This window comes from Vipera berus (genome assembly GCF_964194415.1).
Source record: "Vipera berus genome assembly, chromosome: 2".
NCBI classification, from domain to species: domain Eukaryota; kingdom Metazoa; phylum Chordata; class Lepidosauria; order Squamata; family Viperidae; genus Vipera; species Vipera berus.
Window position 1 is genome coordinate 192,538,172 of NC_138203.1, and position 22,996 is coordinate 192,561,167.

General features: G+C 40.1%; 1 protein-coding gene across 1 annotated transcript in view; it reads left to right on the top strand.

Moving 5' to 3' along the window:
* The first annotated feature begins 6,808 nt into the window (after nt 1-6,808).
* The window catches only part of SH3PXD2B (SH3 and PX domains 2B), a 142,524-nt gene continuing 126,336 nt past the window's right edge, over nt 6,809-22,996 (top strand). The window contains exon 1 of the mRNA XM_081321252.1: nt 6,809-7,009. Within this exon, the coding sequence (XP_081177378.1) occupies nt 6,938-7,009 (72 nt within the window). The 5' untranslated portion in view covers nt 6,809-6,937. The remainder of the gene's footprint in view (nt 7,010-22,996) is intronic.

Sequence of the window (22,996 nt, forward strand, 5' to 3'; positions counted from 1 at the left end):
GAAATGCAAAACTTATGGCAGTTCCAACCACTGCCATAATGGCTGCTTTTTCCTACCTGTAATATTTAATTAATTCAACATTACCAGAAGTCCAGTTTGGCTTGTAGGAGACTTTTCCTGCACCTGCCTTTGTTTCTATAAGAGCCTCCCGTTATGATCCTTTTCCCTGGGCCCTTCTGCCACTGTAATAGATGCCACAATACCATCCTGTCTATCTGGGAACCCAGTTATGTTTCTAGGCACGTGGGCATATTCAACAGTGATGGCTGGTGACCTTTCAAGGAAACAAACGATGGCTAATCGTAGGCACTGCCAACGTTTGCTGCCATTTTCTACTCTTTCCTTCCTCTGCAAGGACTCTAAGAATACTCAAGTGAGGGTGGAGACTTTGCCAAGTTTCTGCCACACTCCCTTGAGATAGATTAAGAATGTCCTTTCAGGAGCCTAAAATGCCACCGGTATGGAGAAAATGCTCAGCTCAGACATGAATTTGGGTTGGCATAGCAACTTCCTTAGTTTTCCCTTGCCCATGGTTTTAGACAAAATGGGAGGTCTGACTCATGAACTGCTCTGATACGTGACGATAAATAAAGTGACAATAAATAACTCTCCTGGTTATGAGTGGAGTTATAATGTGATTTCATCATAGATCTCAAAAACATTAGCTAGGTTTTAGGCCACATGAACAATGAAAGGTTTTTTTCCCCCTGCTTTCTTTGCTGAGATTCCTCATCTTAGGTTATTTGCCCTCTGTGGCCTGGCAGACCAAGGCCTTCTCCCACATAAAGTGAAGTAATCAAGTCCCAAAATACAATCTTTGAGTTCTACTGAAAACAAAAATAAAGCTTTCATTGACCTGGAGAACAGGTCTACAGAACAGATTTGAGAAACTCCATGTAGAGTCTGATTGTAGCCCATCTGTTATTTTGTAGTGGATGGAGGCTGAAATGTAAATCACCCAGTTGGAAGGTAAATTCAGAGAGTCTAATATATTGAGAAGTTGCATAACCTTGTTAAAAGTTAACAAAACAGAACAATTACAAATGTTGCATTGGTCAATTAGTCTCATTCTTCTGCAGTTATCAGCCTAACACAGAGGAACTCTTTCCCTGGGCTCTGGGGTCATGGAATTGAGCCCATGTTTATTGGCTGCATGGCTTCCCTACAGCTATGTTTTCTTTCTTTCTTTCTCTTTCTCTCTCTCTTTCTCTCTCTCTCTCTCTCTCTCTCTCTCTCTCTCTCCCTATTTAGCAAGAAGGGCAACCATATAAATCAATCTAAAAAATAAATTAAGCAAATGCTTCCTTATCTTTAGGTGTCCAGATTTCACAATTAATAATTCCTTCTATTTATTTGTAACACACCTTTATTATTTTTACAAATAACTGAAGGTGGCAAACATATCCAACACACTTTCTTCCTCCCATTTCCCCCGTAGTAACAATAACCCTATGAGGTGGGTTGGGCTGAGAGAGAGTGACTGGCTCAAGGTCATCCAGTTGGCTTTCATGGCCAAGGAAGGACTTAAACTCCCAGTCTCTTGCCTTCTAGCCTGATGCCTTAATCACTAGACCAAACAGGTTCTCCCTACTTACCTAGTACCCAATTAAGTCTTCTCATATTCATTTCACCCAAATATGTCCACTTCTGCAGATGCTCAAGAAGATTTTTGTGGACAAAAATAAATCCAGAAGCCGGCCCTTTGGAATTCAGTTTTGTGGAAGGCTGAGATTTGGATAAGGGGCAAAGATAGTAGGAGGAATAGAATGGAGTGCAAACAAAGGTTAAAATGGTGAAACAAAAATTAGGAAATGTCATCAGATTGTCCAGATAGGTGACTTCATCCTGAGATGATATTTGCAGAGGTTCCTAGTTACAAATATCAACCAGCTCTCCATAAATGGAAAAATGCAAAAATGGAATAAATTTCCAAAGAGGAGTGCTTGGTGCTCTCTGAGCTGGCTTGTTTTCTTACAGACATTTCATTACCCAAACTAGGTAACATCATCAGTGGCTGATGATGTCAGAGCGTGCAGTCTTATTGCACGAGATAACCAAGGAGTAAACACAGTAAACACAGTAAATGGTGGTTTATCTTACACTATCTACAATATCATACACCAGGAACAATATACATACACATGCTAATACAGCAGGATCCAACAAACCACAGTTACAGCAGGAAATAGAAGAGACAGAACACATCAGCAGAGGCTTCCCTTTATACAAAGGCTCTTAAAGAGCCACAGACCCTGCTGAGTCATTCCTATCATTACATCTTACACCTTACATTACATACGCTGGTTAGCTGTTAAATCAATACCTTGACAGATGATTTTAGCTAGTTTGGGTAATGAAATGTCAGCAAGAAAACAACCCAGCTCAAAGAGCACCAAGGACCCTTCACTTCAACTCTGAGCAACAAATAGTTTCCTTTATTAAACAGGAGTGCTTAAAGCATCACTGTACTTGAATGACAAGCAACAGTTTCTACTGAATATAGTGGGTGACCAGTGTCTTAACTTTAAGCTTCTGAAGACGTAATGTCCATAAGTAAAGCCATTTTTTAATATTATGTATTTATAAGGTATATAAGTTTGTCAGTGTGGACAGCAGGGCAGCATACAGCATAAAAACAATCAATCAAATTCTAAAATCCCTTGTGTGAGGAATAAAAATTCAACTCCAAAGGTGTTGGAAAACAAGTTTTATTAAAGCTTTTGCAAAAAAGGTGGAACTGTTAGTAATGGCAAATCCCAGAGTCCACACTTGAATCAATTTTTGCATAGGCTTTTATACCCTGTCCTGTGCATCACGCCACATCCTTCCAAAGTGAGCCCAGTTGATAGGCCCACCTGGTCACATGCTTTCCGATCACCTAGCAATCATTACAAATTACCAGACCCTTCCAATTATTGGATCAAAAAGCCCCCTTTTGTTCCTGTCTTATCTTCACTCTGTTACATGATTTGTAACATCCTGCTAACTACAGGTATAGCCTAGTATTGCCACCTATACTGAATAATTGCAATTATAAAGGATTTATGTCTTCCCTTGTTTTTCTATAAGAATGCCTGCTTTACAACTAGAAGCTACAGTATGTGTGTAACAGAGTTCATGCTTCGGTTAAAAATGGCTACACTTTGGTTCATAGTTATACTTTAAAATACTATCTCTAAGCAGTTTTTATAAAGAATAGACCTTATATAAACTGAATAATATGTTATTCTTAAGCTATATGGTATTCTACAATAGTATGCACTATTCTAAAAGTATACTTTAAGTCAGTGTACAGGTGAAACTCGAAAAATTAGAATATCGTGCAAAAGTTCATTTATTTCAGTAATGCAACTTAAAAGGGGAAACTAATATATGAGATAGACTCATCACATGCAAAGCAAGACAGTTCAAGCTGTGATTTGTCATAATTGTGATGATTATGGCTTACAGCTCATGAAAACCCCAAATCCACAATCTCAGAAAATTAGAATATTACATGCAATCAATAAAACAAGGAGTGTACATAGAAAAATATCGGACCTCTGAAAAGTATAAGCATGCATATGTACTCAGTACTTGGTTTGGGTCCCTTTTGCAGCAATTACTGCCTCAATGTAGCGTGGCATGGAAGCTATCAGCCTGTGGCACTGCTGAGATGTTATGGAAGACCAGGATGCTTCAATAGCGGCCTTCAGCTCTTCTGCATTGTTCGGTCTCATGTCTCTCATCTTTCTCTTGGCAGTGCCCCATGGATTCTCTATCGGGTTCAGGTCAGGCAAGTTTGCTGGCCAGTCAAGCACAGTAATCCCACGGTCACTGAACCAGGTTTTGATGCTTTTGGCAGTGTGGGCAGGTGCCAAGTCCTGCTGGAAAATGAAGTCACCATCCCCATAAAGCTCGTCTGTGGAAGGAAGCATGAAGTGCTCCAAAATCTCCTGGTAGACGGCTGCGTTGACCCTGGACTTAATGAAGCACAGTGGACCAACACCAGCAGATGACATGGCTCCCCAAATCAACACAGACTGTGGAAACTTCACACTGGACTTCAAGCATCTTGCAGTGTGTGCCTCTCCATTCTTCCTCCAGACTCTGGGTCCTTGGTTTCCAAATGAGATGCAAAAGTTGCTCTCATCAGAAAAGAAGACTTTGGACCACTGAGCAACAGACCAGGTCTGTTTTTCTTTAGCCCAGGTAAGACGCTTCTGATGTTGTTTGTTTTTCAGGTGCGGCTTGACAAGAGGAATACGACATTTGAAGCCCATGTCCAGGATCCATCTGTGTGTGGTGGCTCTTGATGCACTGACTCCAGCCTCAGTCCACTCCTTGTGAAAGTCCCCAACACTTTTGAATGGCCTTTTCCTGACAATCCTCTCCAGGCTGCGGTCATCCCTGCTGCGCGTGCACCTTTTTCTTCCACACTTTTCCCTTCCACATAACTTTCTATTAATGTGTTTTGATACAGCACTTTGGGAACATCCAACTTCTTTTGCAATTACCTTTTGAGGCTTTCCCTCCTTATGGAGGGTGTCAATGATGGTTTTCTGCACAACTGTCAGGTCAGCAGTCTTCCCCATGATTGTGATTCCTACTGAACTAGACTGAGAGACGATTTAAAGGCTCAGGAACCCTTTGCAGGTGTTATGGCTTAATTAGCTGATTAGAGTGAGACACTTTGAGCCTAGAATATTGCACCTTTTCACAATATTCTAATTTACTGAGATTGTGGATTTGGGGTTTTCATGAGCTGTAAGCCATAATCATCACAATTATGACAAATCAAGGCTTGAACTATCTTGCTTTGCATGTAATGAGTCTATCTCATATATTAGTTTCCCCTTTTAAGTTGCATTACTGAAATAAATGAACTTTTGCATGATATTCTAATTTTTCGAGTTTCACCTGTATTTCTCTCTATTTCTCCAGCTTACTACATCTCCTTTCCTAAAATACCTTAGCTAAGGGCCTCTATATGCCTGCAGAAATGGAAAATTACAACATGTATGTACATTTCTTGTGTACCTCACACTCGTAACACACAAACACAGGGGTCATTTTCAGCATCTGGAGTGTGCCATTCCCAGGAATTTTGCATACACACACACACACACACACATACATATTATTTATAGATAGATAGATAGATAGATAGATAGATAGATAGATAGATAGATAGATAGATAGATAGATAGATAGATAGATAGATAGATAGATAGATAGATAGATAGATATATTATAAGGGATGTAAATTTAGGAAAGGACACAGAGGGTTCAAAAGAGGTCAGGTGTCTTACAGCTGCTACTACCAGTAGGGACAAGAAGTGTATTTCTAAAATAATCAAGAATGCCAGAAAGAAAGGGACTGAGTTACTTAGCAATAAATTCACAGCTTTTCTGGAGGAACATTTAAACTAAACAACGGGGACAGTTGAAAGCAGGACAAGAAGCAATGGATGGAAACTAGTCAAGGAGAGAAGCAACCTAGAACTAAGGAGAAACTTCCTGACAGGACAATTAACCAGTGGAACATCCTGCCTCCAGAAGTGGTGAATGCTCCAACACTGGAAGTTTTTAAGAAGTGACTGGACAACCATTTGCCTGAAATGGTATAGGGTTTCCTGCCTGAGTAGGGGGTTGGACTAGATGACCTCCAAGGTCCCTTCCAACTTATTATTATTGAGAGAGAGAGAGAGAGAGAGAGAGAGAGAGAGAGAGAGAGAGAGAGAGAGAGAGAGAGAGATCAGGTTATTCCATGCCATTAGTTTCCACTTGTTTGAGGTCATTAATTAATAAAAATGTAATGTCCAAAAGGATAGAGATCCTTTTAATTTATCTCGAATGCACTGCACTTTTTATAACGGCAACCACTTTATTTTAAAATGTCTATGCTGTTCGCCCAGAATCTCTAAAAGTCACCGTGGGACCCTATTGATATTTCCCTGATGGCGCGAAGGTCCCCTGGATCCCAGCTCAGGAATCAGTCACGTGGCCTCTTTTTACAGCAGATTCCTGAGTTTGTTTGCTGGTCGTTTCGGAGATTTCTGATTCCAGCCTTTTATGCCTGCTTTTCCCCGTGGGAGGTAAGGCGCGATGTTGGATTTGATTCTAGGCTGAGACAAACCGCTGCTAATCAATCTCTGTTCTTCCGCTCACTTAGGGGGCGGAAAAGGCGGAGAAGGTCAAGCGGAGGTTAAGACCTTGGAAGAAGGTCTGAAAAGACCCACTCCCCGTGTGTGTCTGTGTATACACACGGGGAGTGGGTCTTTTCAGACCTTCTTGATATATATATCACTGATATATATATCTGATATATATATCTGATATATATATCACTCTGCCTTAGACCTACAACTTCCCGAGCGCTCTCCTTCTTCCTCTTCGTTGCAACGATCGCTGCCCTCGGAGGGGCGCGCAGAGAGATGGGGGGAAAGCAACCCCGACGGCTTTTCTTGTTGGTTTGCATTTGGCTTGCGTTGCCGTTGGGTTAGCGAAGGCTTCCCTTCTCCTGCGGGGCTCGTGTCCCTTTAAGAGCCCTGGTGGATTGGAGCACATAACCACATTGTCTGAGGAGCACTGGCCGGGGAGGAGTCCCTCCCGCATCTGCAAACTCTGGACAGAGACAGACTGGAGGAGGTAGAGCGAGAGAGAGAGGGAGGAGGAGGAGGAGGAGGAGGAGGAAGAGGAAGCAGACGCCGAGGGTGGTGTGGCTGGCTCCTGCCTATCCAAGTTGCCCGCGAGCTGCGCGTAAAAGTTTGCACTCTACGTTTTCTGTAGGGAGCCGGGATTCCACCGCCCTCCCGAAGAAGGGGGCTCTTTCGCCTCTTTCTCTCTCTCTTTCTCTGCCTCTCCCCCTCACCCCGATTTCCCCCTCCCTTTCAGCCCGAGGTTTGCCCTGTTTTCTGCTTTGCTTCTGGGGTTCGCGTGGCAGACGACCAACGCTATGCCCCGGAAGAGTATCGTGGAGGTGAAGGTGCTGGACGTGCAGAAGAGGCGAATCCCCAACAAGCACTATGTGAGTCTGGGGAACTCCGGGGGGAGTGGGCAGGGTGGAGATTGATTGGCAGAGCCGACCGTTCCTGGTTTTCCAGTGGTAAGCGGACCGCTCGGGTTGGGACGGAGCTCTTCGACCAGGAGTCTCTCCCAAGGGGCAATGGGCAGGCTGGGGGGTGGGGGATGGGGGGTGGGGGGAGGGAGGCTAAACTGGCACAAAGAGCCTGCCAGATGGCTGTCCTGACTGAGGATGATGGAATTGCAGTCCAGCGGATCGGGAAGGGCACCAGCTTGGAGAAGGCCCTCTCAAGGATCTCCCTCCCCACCCTTTTGCAACTTCTGTGTGGTCCCTTCCTTTCTCTGCTAGATCTACCCAGTGAATGTTGTAATTGGAGCATTTCGCCTGTGCCTGTGCTGCAACTTCCCAAGCAGGAAGTTCTTACTGCTTCCTGATGTTTTTTTTCCCCCTCTCCCTTTTCTTTTTTCAGTATTGATTTTTACAAAGGCAGGACTGTACTGACCATCCAGCATTGTAGGTGTGACTGCCACTTCCCTTGGCATTTTTTTTTTGTGTCTTAAAATGTGCTTGAAAGGTTAAACTGCTGGAGAGGATTTGGAGAGCAGCTGCTGTCCTGACAGAGAATCCGCTACATTTGGTCTCTCCCTTTTGAAAAGAAAGTAGTGGCTTTTTTCTGCCAGATTTGTCTTCCCACTCCATGTTTTGGGTTTCGTAGGGAAAGCTGAACGCCTGCCCTGGGATAGGTCAGCTGGGCTGGATGTAGGAGCGGTACCCTTCAGACAAGATGATGAAGATAATGATAGTTGCCTATTCCCGTCGAGTCAGGGCAGCCTACAGAAACAAATTGAGAAAAAAGCAGTTTAAAAACATTTTTCGGCTAATCCGCTGTATTAGTGTCCGGTATGCTTTGCAAACATTGTAAGGCAAGAGAACTTTACTGCATAGGTTTGTAGTACTGGATTCTCTCTGGGGACTTGAATCCTCAGAGGCTGATGCCTGCAATTGGTTGGTTGCTGCAGTGTATTGGCTCAAGAAAAGCAGAATGCATCTGCAGAATAGCAAATATCCCCCATTCCAGGGTTTATTCTCATCTTGAGTATCTGTTTTATTTCCTGATGAATCCCACAGTTAACCAGCTCCTGCCATCACTTCATTTAGTGCAATAAACATTCCTTATGCATTACAGCTTGGGTGGGAATGCATTGTTTAGCCCCAAAGAGTTGGCTAGTGATTGAACTGTTAAAGAATCTGAAACAATGCTTGATTAATTTATAGCAAAAGTGGAAAGCCATAGGGGTGAAAAAACCCAAAAAGGTCTGAAGGCTGAAGCCGATTGCTCTTGATCATAAGAAGTTGAGTAGGAGATGTCTAGGATGCAGAGGAGAACAAGGAGTGAATGGTGTTATAGAACGAGACAGTTGTATTAGAATACAGGTTTCTCAAATATTGCTGTCCGTAATTTCTTCTTACTGAATTGAAAGCAAATGACCGCAATGCATATACCTCTAGTGGGGGGTTTTATATTCAAACTTTCTTTTATTTTTGGCAAAAAAATATCTCTTATCAGACATGAGAGTGCTTTCTTTTTTGGGTGATAAATTGATAATGGCAATACAATTCTGTTCAGATTATTCTGCCTTTTATAGAGCTTGCCTGCTCATCAACAATGGTCAGACATTATGCTTACAAGGTTTACTTTGTTTTTTGTTTGGGGGGGGATTGGGATCTATCTATGGAGTAGTAGAATAGTAGAACAATAGAAGCTCCTATCCATTTGGAATTAAGGATAAGCAAATATCTCAGGGCATACAGTCAATTCAGAAATGTGTTTTCAGGATCAAAGTTCATCTAACAGTTCTGTTTCCACAAAGTTTGTTATTCAGTTATCTTTGTTTTTACAATCTAACTCATGATCTTTCTCTGTGTAGCAGAAGTTGTTGATGATACTGTTACTAAACAATAAGTTAGAAATTGTTTGAAATCTATTGCAAATTGCCCTGTTCTACCAGCCTATTTATGACTATATTAAGCCTATCTTTGTAATGCTTCAGAGTTTTGTAAATAAAAGGAAAAAGCTTCTCAAGGATCTTTGAATGTAACTTTTTAAAGAAGGATCCTGATTCCATCTTTTCTCTGAGGAGCTCAAAATGATATGTACTTGATATCACCTGGTCACATTTTTGTCACAAAAACTCCGTGAAATAGACTCTGGTGATTGATCTCACTCAGCCTGAAAGTAGAGTGGAGAGTCCATTCTGGATCTCTCTTTCCTAATCTGAGATTATAACCAGTACATATCACAACATAGCTGGCAATCTCCCAAAATCCAATACTGGTGTGAGACAATACAGCCAGTGGGAGGGGGAGGGAGATTTGGAGGGAAGGCAGAAAGAAAGGAGAGTGATTAACATTTTGTGTCTGTTTAATTATTTCCAAGAAGAACTTCCTTACATTCAGCAAAACTTCATTTCCAATTAGGTTTGTGTAAAATGATGGACCAGGTACAGTTTGTATGTGCTTGGTTTGGATACAGATAATATTGTTTTTCATCTGAATGCAGCCTGCTATCATGTTAAACTGACAGAGAGTTTTGGAAAGTCTCATTCTTGCCTGTTATTATACATAATAACAGATATACTTCTGCTTTAAAATGCACCTGAAACATCTTTGGAAAATTCCACACAGAAAAATGCTGATTAGACATGGCCTGGTTTTGTGGAGTGTTATAGTGTGCAAGAAAATAAGCAGTATGAGGAAAGGATCCAGGATGCTCAGTGCTAATATTATTAGTGCAGATCACAGAAAGAGAGGGTTTTTTTTAGTTCTTTGGAGAAGGCTAGGGAGTTGTCTTCTGATGCTCACAGCGTAATCATTGTGATAGTAAAGCTGCTCATTTCAAATATTTGTAAGGTTTCACTTGCATACCTTGTGACTTAAATGAGACCATCTTACTTCCTATCTAAAACTGAACTCCTCTGTAGCATTACTACTACCGTACTTGGGTGTGATCTCAGTGACTTGGCCTTGTAGGAAGACTCTTCTTCTTTCGAGAGGAAGAGATTTAATTACAGTTTATTTAATTCAATACAATTTAATTGTAGCTCCTGGTTTATTCATATCATACTCTGCTGTTACATATGAATGGGCAAACTATACCTGTTCTGTACCAGCCTGCTAGTGGCCCTGCAGAAAAGGCAGGGACAACCCCTTTTACAAGAAGGCAAGAGGCTGGAATAACGCCTGCCAAATTTATTGCTACAAAAACAAATAGAACAAGACACAAACCAAGAAACAGGAGCTTTTCAAGCGGTTGCCTTCAGCAAACCAGCCCTCCCACGCATTCCCCCTTAAATACAGTTCAGGGCGTGGCTTCTCTCTGCCTCCTTCTGAGGAGCCCCATTGCCTTCCTCTGTTTACTCCTGATTGACTGCCTCCTGCGTCGGGCGTCCTTGAACAGGGCCAGCTGTGGGTCATCTTCATCCACGCTCTCAGGCTCACACAGCTGGGTCTGCGTCGTGACCAGGTGAGAGGGGCCTGGCTGAGGGCTCTCATCAAGCTGTCCAACCCCCTCAGCAAGCTCTTCAACACCCCCCTCCTCCTCCTCCTCTGAGTCGTCCGACCCAACTGCCGAACCCACAGGCTGACCCTGAATCACAACAATACCTTACGAGCTTACAGTACTTGCAAAAGTCATGGTTTGCCACTTGGAATGTAACAAATACCCTATGGCTTGCTACACACAGTTGCTAATTGTGTACTTTATTTAACCATAATTAATTTTGTTCCTGTAGAACACACCTGTGGTTCAGTGCCAGTCTTGAACCAACTCTTAGCATTAAGCTCCTTGCCTTTGTGGAACATTTCTTGAGGTTGGCTTATATCTGTCCTCAGGCTGTGGATATTTTCTTACTGAAAATGCAGATACAGAGAGTCCCCAACTGAAAAGAGTTCACTTAGTGACCATTCAAAATTACAATGGCATTGAAGAAAGTGATTTATGACCGTTTTTCATACTTACGACCTCTGTAGCATCCCCCCATAGTCATGTGATCAAAATACAAATGCTTGGCAACTGAATTATATTTATAATGTTTATAATGTCCTGGGGTCACATGTGATCACCTTTTGCAAAATTCTGACAAGCAAAATCAATGGGGAAGCCAGATTCACTTAACTGTGTTACTTAAGAACTGCAGTGATTCATTTAACAGCTGTGGCAAGAAAGGTTGTAAAATGGGGCAAAACTCATTTAACAAATGTCACCGTAACAATGGAAATTTTGGGTTCTGTTGTGGTCATAAATCGAGGACTACCTGTAGTCCGTAATTCACAAATGTTAAGTGGGCAGACAGTGCTCCAATTGTTTGTCCAGCATTTTATAAAACAGGTACATGGAAGGAATGGTTATTTCTGGGGAGGAAATGGCAAATGGAAGATAGCTCCATGATAAACAGAACCAATGACTGCAGTGAAATGAAGAGCCAGTGAGTAGACCAGTTCTTCATAATTCCTCTTGAGACAAGGAGACAAACTGAGATTGCCCACAAGTACTCCAGACAATTGCTCCTCAGGAGGAGACTTCAGAACAGCAGACTACAAGGCAGTGGCAGCTAAAAGAGTTCTGGCAGATAGCAGCACGGTTACTGGTGGGACAATACTGGAAGAAGGATAGTTTGCCTACTATAGAAGAATGGGTGTTTAAAGTATCGAATCTTGCAGAAATGTCTAAGATTTCTGCTTATTTGAAGGATCATTCACAGGAAAGATATATTTCAGTTTGGAGGAGATGGATAGATTATATATTCAGAATAAATATGGGACTAAAAAGTTCCATTTAGCTTATGAGTAGATTTTAGAGGGATATTGTTATTAATTTCAGTGTTAGTACTTTGTATGTATCTATGTTAAAGGGGAGTTAAAGCACATTATGAATTTGGTTAATTTTATATTATGGATAATTTTTAGTTAGAATATGATTATTATATCTATAACCCTGTATTTAGCTCTGGGAAGTGGGGGGGGAATGGGGGGTGGTTTGGGGTGGGTGGGTTTTGGGGATAATCTTTTTTTGTAAAACTCTTTAATAAAAAAAAAGAGTTCTGGGAGATGAAGGAATAGTCATGTTGCTCAAACCACAGTTGAGACATTTAAAAGAACAGTAGGTTTGCATGCTTCCTTTTCTAACCACTTTCAGAAATTGTTTTTAAGTGCTTTTCAGCCATTAGGGACCTTTGGATCTGCACGTTTTATAGCACTGGATAAGTTTCTTTGCATCCCCAGTGAAATGAGTTTTAAATACAAATTTAAAGACTTATTTTTTTTTCTGGAATAAATAGCAAAAGTGCGATTAAAACTTGGATTTTAAAAAGTTACAAATGGACTAATGGTCCAGATAAATTTGAAATACATTTTTTAAAATGAATGATAAAGAATCCTTCCTGTGGGAAAAGGCTTTTGCTTTGAATTCTTTAAAAAAAGACTTTAAAAAATGGACACTAAAGGGAACTAGTTACAATTAAAGTTAAAAGTTTAACAGTTACAACTAAAAGTTATAATTACAGGAGAAGAGAAATCAAACTCAATTTATTATTGCAGAATGTTGCAAAATATTTTAACATTGGACAAAGATATGTTTGAACATTAGACCCAGAAATTTTAAGTGTGTCTGCTTCTATAGATAGACAGTATGCAAGAGGAGCAAATATTACCTGACAAGACTAAGACAGATTTGAAAGTGGATTGAAAAATGATTGGCTACAAGAATGACACAGAAAAAGATGTTACATTGGACATACAAAAGAAACTGGCCAATGCCTTAATAATTAAAAGGATTACACAAATAAAAAACCAAGAAAGTGACCAGGATATTTTTGCTATATTGGATTTACAAAAGAGCTTTGTTAAAGTTTTGAAGTATTTTATGAAAAGGGACAAAGAAAAAATGAAAAGAAATCAAATTCTAGGACACTATTTAGACTAAAAACCAATATTGTTAGAAGTAAAATGAAAACAAAATTGGTTTATTTAATCAAGGTTAAAGTAGATATGTTATCAATGATAACAATGGACTTTTGCCAACATTTTGAAGGAAATGATAAGTTTTATGGATTTGTTTATAGATAAGAGATGTGATATGAGAAGAAATAATTTATTGTATTTTAAGAGAGACCGATAAGTTACTAAAAATGTTCTTGTGATGAAGTCAATTCTTTAAATATTTCTTTGTTTTTTTCTTTACTGTATTCTTGTTTTTATTTTTATTTTTTATTTTCTATAACTACATTTTTATTCTTTTGGGATTTTTTTAAAAAATCATATTAATTTTTATTGCATATTGTAATATTTAATAAAATTACTGTTTTTAAAAAAATGATATATAGTAGGAAAGGGGTCTCCTTCCCTCTCTGGACTATTTCGTACACAGGATGTGATTCATCCTATTCAAATTTCTGTGCACATTGGGGAGTGAACCTGAGATTTAATGATCTATTTTTTGCTCACTGTAATACTGCTTTTGTAGTATTCTTGAAAGGAAAGAACGAGAGAGAGAGAGAGAGAGAGAGAGAGTCATAATTATTACATTTCCTCTTGGCAACTCAGAAACTTTGTCCTCCTCCAGAAATGGAAAGTGCCACCACAAATAAGTTTGCTTTTTTGGATCAGCTACATGACTCTTTAACCCTTGAAACAAGCTTACGTTTCTATAGCTTTTGATACCTTTCATAGGAATATTTTCTGTGTAATTTTGTAGAGTAGATATTTGTTATTTCTGTCACTTGTTCTATATTATTCAATCCTCATCTTTGTTCATCTCAGCCCCCAAAATGAAAATATAAGAAAAAGTTTACTTTGATATACTCAACTCTGGGTTCTGCAGTTAATTATATGTTTCTATATTTTGAAGGATGGTATGGTCAGGTTGAGCGCAATTTGATTGGTGCACATAATATGCTTGCTTGTACATTAGTCTGTGCATGAAGCTTGTAGAAAGTTCAGAAGAACAGAGCTTAACACTTATTATTTACTCAAAGATCATTAGGTCCCAATGTCACAAGAAAGAGGAAGAACCCCAAGTAATGGGGAAGGAAATATTTATATGGAGTTGAGAATGGTACAGGCTGGGAAATCCTGGGGTTCTTATTTGTTGGTTGGTTTGGTAAATCTAAGCAGGTCCTGGTCAATGTAAAAGGTAAAGGTAAATGTTCCCCCGCACATGCGTGCTAGTTGTTTCCAACTCTAGGGGCCGGTGCTCATCTCCGTTTCAAAGCCGAAGAGCCAGGGCTTGTCCGAGGACGTCTCCGTGGTCATGTGGCCGGCATGACTAGACGCCAAAGGCGCACGGAACGCTGTTACCTTCCCACCGTAGTGGTCCCTATTTTTCTACTTGCATTTTTACGTGCTTTTGAACTGCTAGGTTGGCAGAAGCTGGGATGAGTAACAGGTGCTCACTCTGTTACATGGCACTCGGGATTCGACCTGCCAAACTGCTGATCTTCTGATCAACAAGCTCAGCGTCGTAACCCACTGAGCCACCACATCCCGTCCTGGTCAATGTACCAGGGCTTATTTCTATTGTTAGGCAAAACTGCCCTTTTTGAAGTGGCAGTACAACTGGGAAAGACCATTGTGAAGATGATGGAACATTGGAGGACTCCTGATAGGATGAGGCAAGGAGAGGAGTTGGGTTTGTCCATGGTCATGACCAAAAGAGAAGGAAGCAGAGTTTGCATCCTCCATTTTCTTTGTCACATCTATTTTTCTCCACAGCAATGCTCTCTTGGGCAACTCACTGGCAAGGTTCACATGTTGCACTAGGATCTTCTTAACTAGCCTTGCTATTCCATTGTAGCTTGGTTTAGATTTAATATTATTGAATTGCTGTACACAGTGACCCCAAATGTAGGAGACCATCCCACAAAAGCAAAATTAGACAGAAAAAAAATATTCTGTGCAAGACCTAGTTTTCTCAGCTTGTCATCTCAGGTTTGCCAAAAACAGCTTGAACCCAGTCCTGGAAATTCCTGCTAAAAGTGTGTATATGAAATGCTTCTTATGTTTGTGTGCATTTGTATGTGTGCACAAGCCACAAGCTATACTTTTCAAAAATTGCACAGCCAGGACCAAAAACAACAACAAAAAATGAGTTGAATGCATCACTACTATACTATAAATCAAAAATAATTGCCTGTAAAATAAGGTATGTCATTAATAACAATAATCGTTACGTGCATTTGAGATTCAATCTGTTTTCACATGAATGAGCCATTTCCATTTACATACAAGTGTAGACTTTCTTCTCCCCTCTTTTAACATGAAGTAAAAAGAAGGAGCTGGAGAGAGGGGAAGGGCAGCAGCATTGGGGAGGGAAAATGGACAGAGAAAGAAAATTGAACTGGGCAGGAAAATAAGATACCAGAAGCCCAGTTGAGGCACTAAAAAAGGAACTAGGCAACTGCACACTTTCAAAACTCAGCTAAAAAATTTGAAGGCCACCATGCTTTTCAGTTTTAACATCAGTGACCTTTTGCACCTCTCATTGGTTTATTTTCCTCAGTGTCATCTTTCTGTTAGTTTTCCTTAAAATTATTTACGTCCATCAACTATAGGGTTGATTTATATTCACTGTCTTTGCCTTTGCTCTGTAGGGTACATTGTAATTGATGGATTCCTACAAAGCAATGTAGATATAACACAGTCCGACTCACAAGGTTGTTCTGAAAGTACAGGAGGAAAAGGAGAAGATGTTATGTGCTCCTTGAAAGAAAGGACGGACACAGTTTTTAAAAATGGCATTGTTGTTTCTGAAATCCTGCGAATGAAATGAGTACTGCTGTGAATCAAGATGCTATTTCCATATGAGTAAGAAAAGTTCTGCAATGATAGTTAATTATAGGACCTCCAAACCATTTTTTCCACAATAAGTAGGAAAAATGAGAGTGAGTCATCTTGCCATAACAACCAATGGGAACTATATGCTGCGTTGGAACCAATTATAAATATTCGACTCTGTCCTTTTAACCATAAAATTGTCTTTAATTTTCTTCCTAAAATCAATTGCTTGGTATGCTATAGTAAGGGATCCTTGGTGCTTTCTGAGTTTGGTTGTTTTCTTGTAGATGTCATTATCCAAACTAGGTAACATCATCAGTGTGTCTGCAAGAAAACAACCGAGCTCAGAGAGCACCAAGGACCTCACATGTCAACCTTGAACTACAAATATTCTCCTTTATTAATAATGCTATGAGCTTGAGAAACTTCCTGTTCATTAAGTACTGTAGGTGGTTATTGTGTTCGGATCGACGACACACAGCGAGGTAGTTGTAACAGTGATATTTATTGATTACACGTGGAGCGAACTACGGGCTGCCGGTCCGGGTAGCTATATATATATGTCCAGCAGCCGCTGGACGCTAGCCAACCCCCGGCCCGGAATCTCCCGCCAAGAAACAACACCCAACCCAGGGTCGTGGATTTCCCGCCGATGGCAAACCACTCCCCTACTAATCTACATATACAACAGTGGTGAACAGAATACCTGAAAAGTGTGTATAACTTTACTTATTGGGTTGTTCAAACCTTATAATTTTTGGAAAGGCACAAATCTAGATGATACATGAAGAGAGTGCTACAATGCAGAGGATAAACACTATCTGTCATCCTGTTATGTGGTCTCCCAGATACACAAGTTGTATTTGAGACTCAGGACTTGAGTCTGGGAAAGAGCTTAAGATCCAGTAAGCTCGTTTGTACACCATTGCTTACTCTAGGAGAGACACTGAAAAAGGTTAAGGAAATATCAGGAAGTTATTAGTGTGGGAGTTGGAGTGAAAGGGAAGAAAAAGAAAATGGCTAGGAAGCAATAATGGCCTATAATCATTTTGGGTTGCCGAGGTTCTTGGCTGATTCAAGATTGCTGTGGAAGGGTTGGCATAGAAATAAGAGAGGAGAAAGGCACTGCTTGGGATCCTTCTATTGGTGCAGATGCCTAGAGGGAGAACAGGATCTGAAGACACCAAAAAGAAAATCAAAATGTTGCTAATTGCAAGAGGTTGCCAGCCAATTTTAACTAAAGCCCTTAATTAACTCTGGGAAATTTATCTTTTTAGGTAGGCATACTGTTAAATTAACCAAAGGAATGTCATTGCCAGAAGACAGATGTTTAATCTAAGAATGTAGGCCAATTTGGCTATGAAACAATTTACCTTTTTATTTTGAAGGCAGAAGCTTAAAGAAGGAAAGGAGCTAAAGCTTTGTAACTTTAGCTGAATTCTGCTTGCTTGGTTATCTGAAATCATCACTTTCTGAGAAACTATTATTTTTTTTATCCTGGATAAGTTACCACTAAAAGTTAAAAGCTGATAAATAAGAAACTTCTTGTGTACAATATTTTGATGTTTGATCCTTAAAAAAAAACCCACCTCAAGGATTTTAGTTATGAGGTAATGAGAAATTGGCCAAGTAAAGGGCAGTTAGTGCCCAGCTTATAGTAACTTTGCCTGTACATAAAACTTTGCCTTACAGCACATAAAAATGTCTTCTTTTGAGGTTACGGTGCTGGGCTTCTTTATCTCTAGCAAGGCTATAAGAGAGGAGTCCAGAATATCTAAGGCATCTGTGCCTTTTCATTTTGCTTCTATTTTCTGATTTGAGAGGAAAATAGGCTTCAAATACATCTAGGTAAAGGTAAAGGTAAAGGTTCCCCCGCACATGCGTGCTAGTCGTTTCCGACTCTAGGGGCCGGTGCTCATCTCCGTTTCAAAGCCGAAGAGCCAGCGCTTGTCCGAGGACGTCTCCGTGGTCATGTGGCCGGCATGACTAGATGCCAAAGGTGCACGGAACGCTGTTACCTTCCCACCGTAGTGGCCCTATTTTTCTACTTGCATTTTTATGTGCTTTCGAACTGCTAGGTTGGCAGACGCTGGGACGAGTAACAGGTGCTCACTCTGTTATGTGGCACTCGGGATTCGACCCGCCAAACTGCCGACCTTCTGATCGACAAGCTCAGCGTCCTAACCCACTGAGCCACCGTGTCCCTTTCAAATACATCTAATGACTCCTTAATTGGAATTAATGGTGTTTATAATATGTTTGAACTTTTATCTGCATGTCTCAGAATGATCTTTTAAATCCAGTTGTAGTCCACTCGCTCAGATTCTCATGTAAAATTTTCCAAAGTCTTCAATGTTCTGTGCATTTTGAATCCTGTTTTTCCCCAGACTTTCTACACATAAGCAGCTATACCTTGAAGTCAGAACAGTTGCTTCATTCACAGAAAACAGAGGCCATGTATGTTAATTTAGCAGCAATCTCAGGTTTAACACTAATTGTATTAATGCAGATTTTTCTTCTTTTTTAAGTAGTACATTTATTTGGCATAAACCTTTGTGAGCTACCCCTTGTTTCATCTTGCACAGTAGGTTTGATAGTGTAGCCAATCTTATGTTTGAAAACACACAGAAGTATAGACTCCCTTTGGATTCTAGGGGTTAAAGCACCAGAGAGGGGGGCATCATACTGGGGGAAGCTAGTCTACCTAGTTTCCTCCTTGGTTCTGCTACAAAACAAACATAGGTAAAACACTAAGGTTAAAGAGCCTTGGTGGAGCAGTGGGCTAATGCCTCCTTAAGTAACACCAGCTGCCTGCAATTAGTGCAGGTTCGCATCCCACCAGGCTCAAGGTTGACTCAGCCTTCCATCCTTCCGAGGTAGGTAAAATGAGGAGCCAGATTGTTGGGGGCAATAAGCTGACTTTGTAATAATGCCGCTTGGGAGGGGGGCGAAAGCCCTAATAAGCAGGCATATACATAGAATGAAGGCTATTGCTAAGCACATTGATTTGTGCTTAGATTGTAAGCCACCCTGAGTCTTCGGAGAAGGGCGGGATATAAATGGGATTAAAAAAAATATTAATGAGTAGACCAGATAGATTTTTATTTAGGATCCATCTGACCCACAAGAGCTAGAGACAGGGCCATACACGTGTCTTGCTGCATGCCTATTCACAGCCACTTTGTGTCATTAGTTGTCCCTGCAAAATGTTTTATATGCATCTTCATAAAACAATCATCTGCACCTTTCAAAGGATATGGCCTTTCCATTGCTTTAAGGAGAGGGTGTCTCCCTTGGTCTAGCATGCTTTGCAATGAACCTCCTCTGAATGCTTTGTACAGCCCTGATATAAATGGTATAAATTATGGATCAAAAGCTATCCCTTGACAACAACTTTCCCAGTTAACCTTGCATATTTATTCATGCCTTTCTTTGTCAGCATTTGTATTGGTTTAGCAAATCTTTCTTCCAGTGTGTTCCTGCATGTCGGGGCAACCTTTTGAACTAGAGGCATAAGAGTTGCTGCCCTTTGGATTTGTATCTAGCATGCAGTTGTGTAAGTCAGACAAAAGGAAAATAAGTCTGATATTAAATGTGAAAGAAGTTGAGCTATAGCAGTTGGAGAATGGTGATCCTGTTGAGATCATTTCAATAAGAATACAAGGAAGGAAAAACAACACAAATGTATTGTGAGAGTGGGCTGTAGACCCAATTTCATCTCCTATTTTTTTTTAGGATTTCTGGTCAAATCGAAGATAAAGCCACTCTCCATCAGATTATTATAGTATTTAATATTTTTATTTCAATAAGTAGTAGATGATTTGCATATAACAGTTCTATCCTGCTTTATTGCCATTTAAAAAAGAATTCCAAAACAGGAATGCAGAATTACTCTGTCTTATAAACATTGGTCTCACCATCTATAAGGGTGGAGTAATCGTGTTACGAAACTTTATGTTTCACTAGATTTCACTGTACTCCTGTCCTATAATCCTGTTTTGTCTTTTATATTGAGATAGCTATATAAAAGTCATATAGATGCACTCCTTGAAGTCAGTGGAATTTAAAAGAAATCTAACTGGCCTTCCTACATCATTTGATTGACATAGGAATTGTTTGCTGAGCATGGAACAAAGCAGTCATGATCCTACAGAAAGCATACTAGTAGTGTCACTTCCCATATTCTAGGAAAGACAACCCAAGTCTGTTTTGCAAGGTGGCAGAAGTTTAGTAATGTCAGCCCGTTGTCTCCTCCATGGTTAGGGATTGTAGAAGCCATGAATCAGGAGGAGCCTGGTATCACCTCTTGTGTTCAATGAATTTGATGAAAAGGCATAAGTGTTTGTGATAATTCATTGCATCAGATGCATAAGGATTAAGCTGATGCAGCATTTGAATAGGGGATAAGGCAAGAGGAAGACATGGTGGTTATGTAGGTGAGGGTTATATGTGAGACAGATAATAAGTACGTCCTCAATTAGCAACTGTAATGTGTTAAAAAAACACTATTGTGTTTGCTACAACTTCCGAGATAGCTTGAAACCTTTCAATGTATGTGAATTCAGAATTTCCCACTCTAAAATGCATAGTTTTGTTGTTTTAAAATGGCAAATTTGAAATCTGTAGTGTCCTGGGGGATTAAAATGCATGGATATTAGCTTGTTGTTTTGAGTTTTGATGTCAAGTTTGTAGCCATTAAAAGCTTTGTGCAAACTGACCTGTTTGCATAAGAATTCTTTGTTACTCAGAAAAGATGCTATCAGGGACCTTTGGATTCATAGTGGGAGATTTAAGTTTAACATGTCTAAACTTTTTGATTAAAATACACTTTAGATTACAATAAGATGTTTAGTTTCAAACTAATGTATCATTTACATGCAGCAAAGTACATCAGGCCACAGCATAATGCGATTCTGTGTCCTAGCCACTGTTTCTTAGATTTAATGTTCTGTACTCAGTATTAGCCACTTAATTTTAAAAAGGCACAAGGCATCCAGAGATGTTCACATGGAATGCTTGGAGTGAAATGAGACTAAAGCTGTTTAGTCCTGTCTGTCTGTCTCTCCTTCCTCTCTCTGTCTGTCTGTCTATCTAGTATGCCAGGCAACGACTCTAGGCAGCTCAGACAAAGAAATTACAATGAAATCAATAAAACATAAAAGTTAAAACATGGCAAATGCAGTACAATGAGGGGGGTCTCGCTTTCCCTCACCAAAGGCCTGGGTGAAGAGGCAGATCTTCATGAGTCTTCTAAAACAACAACAAAATCAGGGCCATCTGGATCATAGGAGGACCTAGTTCTGGAGGGCAGGTGCTACTATAGAGAAAATGCACTTCCAGAGTCCAAGTGAATGACATTGTTTAATCAAAGAAAATTGCAGCATGCCAGTCCTGTAAGATTGAATTGGCTAGGCAGATACTATGGGAGACAGCGTGAGTTAACAGTGACTTTATGAAAAGACATTCCCACAGAAGGATCATGTGGTTATGAGTATGCCCTTGCCTAAAGCAAACTTTCAACTCTTATACACACATTGAGTTTCGGCAGAAGCCTGATACTGGCAACCTAGAAGATATGAACTTAGTTAGATAACGAGTTTAGAATATCCACTCAGTCAGTTCTTAAATCCACATAAACTTCAAAGTACACCAATTGTTTGCTTTGTAAAGAAAAATAAAATAAAAGCAGCATGGTAGAACACATATTTCCTTTTGGTAAGAGCAAAGACTTTCTGATTGCTACTCATCTGTATTTTTCTATTCAAAGTGACTGAAATTTATTGATTTGATTAATCTGGGAATCTCCTTAATTGATATAACTGGTTCCAACTTTAATATAAACTCTCTTGCTAAATGCAGAGGAATGTGAAAATAATTTAGGGATTTCGCTGGCACTAGCAATTAGTGTGTAAGTTTTAACTTGTTAAAACTGGTGGTTCCTATTTTATTCTCTTGGCACAATATTTTATGCATTAGCATCTTATATATCTTGGGTGTAAGACAGAAATCTGGGATACTCATTCTTTGAGGCACCATTTCCTCAACTGGTGTAGATTATGGAATTCCCATAATACTCAGATGGTATAGCCCAAGGGAAGCCGATGACTAACATATATGAAAGAGTAGGGTGGGGAAGACTGTTTTTAAAAATAGTCCAGTAGCTTAATTTTGATTGGTTTGGGAGAGGCAGGGACATGCTATGACACAAAGTACCAAGTAAGGTATTTTGTAGTTTCAGGAAAGCCTAATATATTTTCACTAGTGGGAAAATGTTTCATAAAACAAAGACTGAGGGGGCATTGGTCTCTTAAATAATTGGGGAAATTACTTTGCCAAGTGCAGATAAAGAATTGAATGCAATTTGATTGACTAAGCTAGGACCTCTTGTGAAGGGAAAATTTAATGATAGGAAGCCAAAGTAATTAAGATAGTAGACCTCCAAGAACAAAGAAACTGCACAAAGGCAGAAGAAGAGCAGCTTTAAAAGAAAAGAAATGGAAACACAAAGAGGAGCAGGCCAGTGAGAGAAAATGGTCTGAGGAAGCACCATCATAGCAAGTTTTTCAAATGTAAACTGCTTCAAGATTCTCCTGAATGAGAAGTGAGATTAAAATGCTGTAAATAAAGTTAAGTCAGAGTTAAAGATGCAACAGGCATTTTCCTGTAAATAAGCTATTCTGCAACCACCATTTTTCTGGAAGGATAATAGCTTAGAAGAGAATGATTTGGCTGTGGGGAGGAACTTGATAGCAAGGGAGAAAGGTTGGCTTAAGTAAGGGTTGGCATGTCTCCAAACAGTCCAAATCTTTCAATTCTCTGCATAAGCAAGCCTGCACAGATTGCTTTCTATAACCTTTTATTAACTTTTTAAAATGCTATCTCAAATTATGTAGTCTTGACTCCGGCGTTCACTAGGAGCAACTCCCAGCATTGTTCAATCATTTGATTGCTCCAGTGGTGGGATTCAAATATGTCAACAACCAGTTCTCTGTATGGATGCTGCTTCCAGAAGTCCATTCTGGGCCTGGGCAACAAAAAATTAGCTATCGGTTCTGCCGAACTGGTGCGAACTGGCTAAATCCCATCACTGGATTGCTCCCGATTCTTCATAACCCTGTGTATAATATTCTACCAAGACTGACTGACTGTTAGTAGGTGCTG